This window comes from Trypanosoma cruzi, genomic scaffold, assembly GCF_000209065.1.
Source record: "Trypanosoma cruzi strain CL Brener 1047053516199 genomic scaffold, whole genome shotgun sequence".
Classification (NCBI taxonomy): Eukaryota; Euglenozoa; class Kinetoplastea; order Trypanosomatida; family Trypanosomatidae; genus Trypanosoma; species Trypanosoma cruzi.
Window position 1 is genome coordinate 1 of NW_001849104.1, and position 7,734 is coordinate 7,734.

General features: G+C 61.9%; 2 protein-coding genes and 2 non-coding genes across 4 annotated transcripts, besides 2 other annotated features; all 4 read right to left on the reverse strand.

Moving 5' to 3' along the window:
• On the reverse strand, positions 1-6,481 carry Tc00.1047053507587.24 (dispersed gene family protein 1 (DGF-1), putative; the record flags this gene model as incomplete). Its single annotated transcript, XM_800187.1, has 1 exon — positions 1-6,481. A coding segment is annotated over one exon (6,481 nt), but the record flags the coding sequence as incomplete, so codon positions are not given.
• Positions 1-7,734: a sequence feature (areas not merged during assembly with more than two copies in the genome that could not be assigned to a particular haplotype).
• Positions 1,572-1,612: a microsatellite.
• On the reverse strand, positions 6,828-7,172 carry Tc00.1047053507587.50 (uncharacterized protein; the record flags this gene model as incomplete). Its single annotated transcript, XM_800186.1, has 1 exon — positions 6,828-7,172. The coding sequence occupies one exon, from the start codon at positions 7,170-7,172 to the stop codon at positions 6,828-6,830; it is 345 nt and encodes a 114-aa protein (XP_805279.1).
• Positions 7,087-7,162, reverse strand: Tc00.1047053507587.60. Its single transcript, XR_008255459.1, has one exon. It is a non-coding gene; the product is annotated as a C/D small nucleolar RNA (snoRNA), TB8C3C3 (small nucleolar RNA).
• Positions 7,214-7,293, reverse strand: Tc00.1047053507587.70. The gene has a single exon (XR_008255460.1). It is a non-coding gene; the product is annotated as a C/D small nucleolar RNA (snoRNA), TB8C3C2 (small nucleolar RNA).

Genomic DNA, 7,734 nt, shown 5'->3' on the forward strand with positions numbered 1-7,734 from the left:
CGCGGTACGCAACACGATTCTCTACAATCAGCACCGAGTCCACCACAGTGACGCGCGAGCCCGACGGGTAGCGGTTCGCCACAACCACGCCGCCGGAGCGCGACTCGAGCCCGCTGATCAACACATCGGCACGATGGCCAGCAGGCGGGTCGGACAGCCACCCGACAACGTACAGGCTCGCTCCGCCCACAAGCGTGCAGTTCACCAGCGTCACGTTGCGCACGCTCCCCGACATCAAGCCCACGTCCACCACGACGTCCGCCGCAAAGGTCACACACACGTAGCACACCACCGACGTCCCGAAACCGGCGTTCACCTCCACACCCACACTCACGTCGCGCACGCACGAGTCGGCGCCGTCGGTGCTCGGTGGCTCGGGAACAGCAACGGGCAGGCACGCATCGCCGTAGCCGCCCTCAGCGCACGTGCAGGCGCAGCCATCACTCGAGACCGTCGTCGTGTACGCGGGGAAGCACGACGCCGCGAGGGCGCATGGGCCGCTGCAGGTCAGCAACGTGGCGTTGTACACGGACGGAATAACGTGGTTCGCTTCCTCCTCGCCGTTCACAGTGTTGCACGCAGCCATTATCGCTCCGTTCGTGATATCGCGAGACCCTGAGTATATCCATAGCACTGTCGGCTTGACCGCGCTGGACATGAGTTGGTTGCCGGACACAGACACCGTGGAGTCGCGGAGATTCACCCGGGGGGACAAGTGGACAAAAGCATTCGATAGGGAATCACGGCAGAGGTTGCCGCTCAACTGCAGCCAGGAGTTGTAGTAGACGTAGGTATAGTAGTTGGTGAAGAACACAGCCCAACCTCCCTGCATGTCATTGCCCTGAAACACAACCGCTGACAGAGACTCAACACGCAAAGCCCGAAAAAATAACATGAAGTAATGCACCGGCCTTGACACAACGTTGCCTCGGATCACCACGGCAGAGTTGTTCAGTACATCCAGCGACGAGGATTGGAAAGACCCTCCAAGATGCATCAAAGTGCTATCACCGCCGTCCATATGAAACATGTTGCCCAGCACAGCAAACAGGGAGCGCCACAACACCCTCAGCGCAGATCCAACAACGTGAATGGCGCTTGACGATGCCGTCACGGTCTGAAACACATTGCCACTGAGCACCACCGCGGAGTCGTTGCTGATCACCAGCCCATTCATCGCAACACACGACGGGCTGTCAACGTCCAAACCCGGCCGAGAGATCAGCCTCGTGACCGTGAAGCGGTTCCCGCTGATCGTGATGTTCGTGTGCGGTGGAAAATCACCCTCCGGACTGAGCAGCGCGTCATCGAACGTGTTGCCGGTGACAACGATGTTCAGCGACCCCACAGCGGCGTACGCGTTGCCCAACAGCACCAGCACGGCGCCGTCCCTCCACGTGCATCCATCAAACGTGATGTTTGCCACGTCGCCCGTCATCCCCCCAATCAGCACCGTCAGGATCATGCCGCCCCCGCTGAACGTCACGTTGCGGTAGCACAGCCACGACAGCCCGCTGCCCACAGCCTGCGTAACCTCGGGGTACACCACGTCGCTGATGCACCCACCAACCGGCGGCGGCGGTGGTGGGAGCGGCATTGGTGGTGGTGGTGGGCCAGCAGGCACAGGCGCTGGGAGACACACATCGCCGTGCCCTCCAGCAGCGCACTGGCACTTGCAGTCGCTGACCGCCGTCGTCAGCGGAGCAAAGCAGTCGCCGTCCCTCGTGCACTCCCCGCACGCAGCAACCGTCGTCACATCAGTGATGCCATTCAGCTCCAGTTCAGCCGCCGTCGTCAGCACACGTCCCGCAACCGTCAGACATCCGGCAACGAACCCGTAGCCGGCGTCAATCCGCGACAGCGGAGACTCCGACAACCCCGTCGATCCCATCTTGCAGCCCGTCAGCGTCACCACACTGCTGCCATCGATGTTCACGGAAGCGTAAAAGGAAGAGTAGTAGAACATCGCACCCGCTCCCGCGTCGTTGTCGCGCCAATCCAACCAGCTTGACTGCTGGACGTTCCAAGAATTATATGCATAGATGGCGTAGGACACGGAGCCGCTGTTCCCCACCACGCGCAGCACGCTGTGATTCGACACGGTGAAGTCGTGGTACTGAAACAGGAAACTTGTCCCGGTGGCCATCGTATTGTTGAGCAGCGCAAAAACGGAGCGATCACTGGCAATGAGCCTATACATGTACAACATGTATGTGTATTTATCAAAGCTGCAGTACCGCGTGTACAGCGAGCTGCCACCCACCAGCGTCAGTGTCCCGGTCGAGTACAAACCATACCCGCCGCGCCTCGACGCATGCGCCTTGACGTTGCTGACCAGCAGCGAGGACGCACTCAACACAACGTCGTGCAGAGTCACTACGCTCAGCCTGCTGCTTGCATTGCCTGAAAGCGGGATATCGGAGGACTGCACCGCGTCAACCTCCGTGACGGCGATGTCGCAGTGCTGCGGGAGGGCACGCCTAAATAAAACAACGGAGGACCGCATCACCGTCTGGCTCACGCGGATCAGGACGCCGGCTGACTCGGCCACCTCAGTGCCCCCAACAAACTGCAGCGCGGCTCCGTCACGGAATGTGCACCCAGTGAGCGTGATGTTGATGGGGAGATGCAGCGGCATACTGTTGAGGAAAAACGTCAGCGCAGCACCCACGCCGCTGAATGTCACACCCACGTAGCAGTGGTGCGTCTTCCACATGTTCAGCGCGAGGCTCGTCAGCGTCTGGTTCACCACGCAGCTCGTGTCGCCGTCCACGGCTCTCTCCGGCGCGGGCAGCACAGCCGTGTCGGGCACCTCGAAGGGAAGACACGACGCGCCATGCCATCCGTCCTTGCAGCTGCACGAGCACGAGCCGCGATCCACCGACTCCGTCCCGGGCATGTAGCACGCAGCGTTGTCGTTGCATGTGCCGCACCCAAACACCACCACGCCCTCCGGAAACACGCCGTCGTACGACACCTCCTCATCGCCCTGCCTGTTGCACCCCACCACAAACCGTGCGGGTGACGTCACAATCGAGTTCGATGAAGTAATTTTCGCAAAGGCTTTACTCGAGTCCGCCTGACGGTTGTGTGCAAGCGACACGGTGGTGCCGCTGCCCGATAGTCTAATATTGTAACAGGAATACGGCATACTCAATACTGAGGCTGCGCTCACGTTGTTGCCCTCCACACGCCACTGCGCACCATCCTGAAGAGCAACCGAGCCGTACAAATACAACAGCGCAGAATTCAGAGCCTCCGTGCTGCCAGTGAAGGTGCAGTCAGCCACCCTCAGCAGCCCCGCGGAGCTCACAGTAGTATCCCCGTAAAAATAAATGCCGCTGGCTGCGCTCATAGTGTTGTTCTCGACGTCAAAATAGCCGCCGTTCTTCAAGTCAACAGTGTGAACGTATACGGCCGATGCCGAACCGTAATCCTTCTTCTTTGATCTCAGCGTGTTTCCCTTCATAATGATCCCGCCACCATCAACGACAACAGCGACGGGGAAATAAACTGCGTAAATATCCCCCTCCATGTTGTTGTCGAGCAGCAGCAGCGCCGAGTTCGCACCCAAAGTAAACCTTGGAAAGTGAATGGCGTAACCCAAGTTCGTCACAAGCTTACTGCCCGCCACCAGCATCTGGGAACTCGCGCCAAAATCTCCCTCAAACTCCAGCTCACCAGAATCCAGCATCGAGGATGTCACGTTCACGTGCACGCGCGCACCACTCCCCCTGATCGACAGGCCCATGAGGACGCACTGCAGCAGCGTGATGTTGAGTGTCTGTTCAGGCGCGTTAAAGTACGACAGGTCCAGCAGAATCGCGGCGGTGAAGGTCACGTTGACGAAGCACAGGCCACGCACACCGGGATCAGGATAGTCCACGGAGCTGATGCTGCCACCGTGCACGCAGCGGACCTCCGTGTCCTTCGCATCTGAGAGCGGGAGCGGCCCAAGGCCGTCCGGAACCGCAGCTGGCAGACACGTGTCACCGTAGCCGCCAGCAGCGCACACACACTCACAGCCGCGGATGCTGCTCGTCCTCGCAGCAAAGCACACGGCGCCCACGGTACACGTGCCACAGTCCAGTGTCGTCACGGGTGTCCTAATATAGAGGTCTTCATCGTAATCAGTTACAGGAGATCCTCTTAGCTCGTTGCACGTGCCGTAGATGATCGGGCTCGTGTCGTCTTGTGCCGACCAAAAACTTGTCATGTATGCAGTGGTCAACGAATAGGAGCCGTACGTGAAGTTGTTGTAAAGTATCGACCACACACTCTGATCGCGGAAAGCCACGCCGTCGTATTTGTCCACGTGCACAACGTAGGCGGTGCGGAACTCGTTGTCGCGATGCACCAGCCAGCCGCCACCAGTCACAGTCAGCGTGGTTGCCATGAGCATGGCGAAGCCAAGACGGAACTCGCTGGACACAACCTGCAGCACGCTGCCGCCATCCACCGCAACGTCCCCAAACACAAGCGCGCCTTTGTAGTACTCGGTGCTCGGCGCACTCCACGAGCTGTTCTGTATGGAGAACACGGAGCCGCCGCTGACACGCAGGTCCGACGCAAGAGCGTACATCACGTGCGACTGCGAATTGACAGCGCAGTTGTCCATGTAGAAGACGCTGGACAGGTGCACGCCAAGGCCGTGCTCCACGAGGATAGCAGCGCACGAACCCCCGCCACACACCAGCGTAGACCGCGTCATGACAAACCGTGTCGACAGAAGCCGGACACCGTCCAGGACAAGCGCGGGGCCGTACCGGGATTCCTCGTGGTCAGGGGTCGTCGGCACGTACCGCGAACCGCCAACCGTCGCGCGCAGCGTTGAGTTCGCCAGCAGCACACTCGAGTGCAGCGGCATCGTGCCATGCAGCACAATCGTGCCCTCCAGCGACGTCACATTCGTCATGTTGACGAGGGCGTGCGGAACCAGGCGCGCCGTGCTCTCGCTGAGGCCGCCAATCCGCAGCTGCGCGCCGCCCGCAAGCACGCAGTGGCGCAGCGTCACTTTCAGCGCGTCAGCGGACAAGTCCATCGAGCGCAGGTCCACCGCCACAGTGATCGGTCCGCTGAACACCACCGAGTCGAGGCACGCCGTCGCACGTCCGCCGCCAACCGTCACGGACTCCGTCAGCGTCACGCCACTCACGCAGTCCTGCGCAGTATCGCCACCACCGCCGGCCCTCGCAGGCGGCACGTCGAACGGCAGGCACGCGTCGCCCACACCGCCAGCGCGGCAGCTGCACACGCACTCGGAGAACGACGCCGTCAGCGCATCGAAGCACGCCAGCGCAGCCGCACAGCCGTCGCACGGCACCACGCTCACGGAGATCAGGCCGGCCATGCGGTAGTCGCCGCTGCTCTGCAGCACGCGGCCGCCGGCACGGTTGCACTGCACGGACACGGCGCCGCTCGTAATCGTCAGCCCGGAGACAAGCGTCGCACCAGTGGCAGCGCAGCGAGCAATCGACACGGCGCCGCCGCTCAGCGTCACACCCGACAGCGACGCCACAGACGACGCCTCGCCCACCGCCCACACGTCGCGCAGCTCCAGCCACCCGCCGACACCGACCGTCCCACCGTCGCAGCGCACCAGCGACGACGCGACAGACCCCTCGACGCCCACGAAGCGCAGCACCGACTCAAACACCGCAAGGCGCTCGCCAAGCACAATGCCGCCGCCGCTGCTCACAACCGACACGTTCGTCAAGGAGAACACCGAGTGGCTACGCAGACTGAGACGCGACGAGGACGACACATGCATCGCGGACGCGGTCGGACCGCCCGACGCCTCCAGCAACACGCCGTCAAGCACCATCGCGCTCGACAGCAGGTCCACACCGCCGCCAACGTGCACCGCCGACCCGCCCGCCCGCGACGACCTCAGCACAGTGCTGCTCACACGCAGCTGCGTCTGCAACAGCGACGTCGCGTGCAGCACAAGCGGCGACGCCACCGCGTCCGCCGGCCCGCTCAGCTGGGAGTAGCGCATCGGTCCCGGCGTCACAATCGCCGAGTCACGGACCGTCACGTTCGTGCGTGCCGGCAGGTTGTGCACAAACACGAGCGAGCAGTAGCTCCCGGACAGCCCGCTCACGCTCACCTCCAGGCTCCGGTCACTCGCCGGCTCGCCGCTGTAGCCCCGCACGTAGATCTGCGCACCGCCGTCGCACACGCAGTTCCTCAGTTCGATGCGCAGCGCGCCGGGAAGCATCGCCGCAACGTCGAACACAACAGCCACGCCGTTCGTGATGCACACGCCGTCCATCAGCACCGTGTCCACGGCGCGGCCCACCGTGATGGCTCTGTCCACCGTGCCGCCCCGCAGTCGCAACGCCACCGCATGCACTGCGGGCATCCACGCCGCCGCCGCAACCAGCGCCAACAGAACAAGCAGCGCCACACGCACAGTCGCAATGGCCCTGTGCCGCACACGGTGCCGGCTGTGCGGACACGCACCCACCGCAGACCACATCCACCAACCCAAACAGGTATCAACACGACTGTCGTGGTGTGTCGCACTCGTCTCGTCGACCGTGCCTCCTGCTCCGCAAATCCCTTCCTACAGATGCCAAATACAGTGACCCGATTCCACCAGGTCGTTATCCCACTGCTACTTCTACTAATACTACTACAACTGCTGCGAGTAATTACTAAAAGCTTGAAACGCTAGTTGTGGTGGTCAAGCCACAGTATCTCTATCTGCATGGTAAAACAAGGAAGAGGCAGCAGCAACAGTAGCCAGACACAGTAGCACGCAGCGGCATCCGGCCACATATATTCCACATCACAGCCAGCGACACAAAGACGCGCAGACACAGTCAGCCCAGTGATGCCATCGGCCTCCCACCGCCCGAGCAGCCCCGCACAACCGCCGTGCAGAGTGGCGGGACCCCGGCCAAGGGGCAAATGACCATTGGCACCGCCCTTCTCACCAAATGCCTCCAACACATGACGACCCCGATGCCGTGGACAACACGCAAAAGCCGAGGCAGATACACGTGGCATTGTTGCAACCGCCAGCCATCGAGCGCGTCCGTGAACGTGGTGGTGGTGGCGCGGAAGAGGGGTGGTGAGTGCGTCAGTTGCCAGTAGTCAAGGCGTCGTTTCTCGCTCACGTGGGTCGGCATTGCAGAACAAAGAGCGGCATCATGCGCGCACGGCATGCACAAGGGCAAAAGGGAGGAACAAAGAAGCACGGTGGCGGCACTCAGCCACGGGGGACAAGGGTCCACATCGACTCTGCGGTCGGTTGACCTTCAGACGTCCGGTTTGTAATCACGCCGCCGCGCAGTTCGTGTGTCTGCAGGAGACTGGGGGATGGAGGGAGGGAAGAGAGAGGCGGTGCGGCCCGCATCGATCCCGGTTGGGTGTGACAACGGTGAGGTCATCTCGTCAGGTCGCCGGCAGCAAAGACGGTCGCCGTCAGCGGCGGTCAGTGCCTTCCTTCTCCCACCGCAGCGCCACTCCACCGACGCCGTCGCCCGCCTCCTCCCCACCGACACAACGAGGAGACAACAGCAGGAGACGTAACGCCCGCAACGATCAGGCTGCCGCAGAGTCTCGTTGCAGCCGCAATGACCAGACGAGTGGGATGCAAACAAAAAGAAAAAACAAAAAACAATTGCCCCCTCAAGCATCTCAGCACAACGTGGAAGCACAGCAGCCGGCACACAAGGCGCAACGCCGTTCAGTGGCTACCAGCACTCACCCTCAGTTACGCGGCAA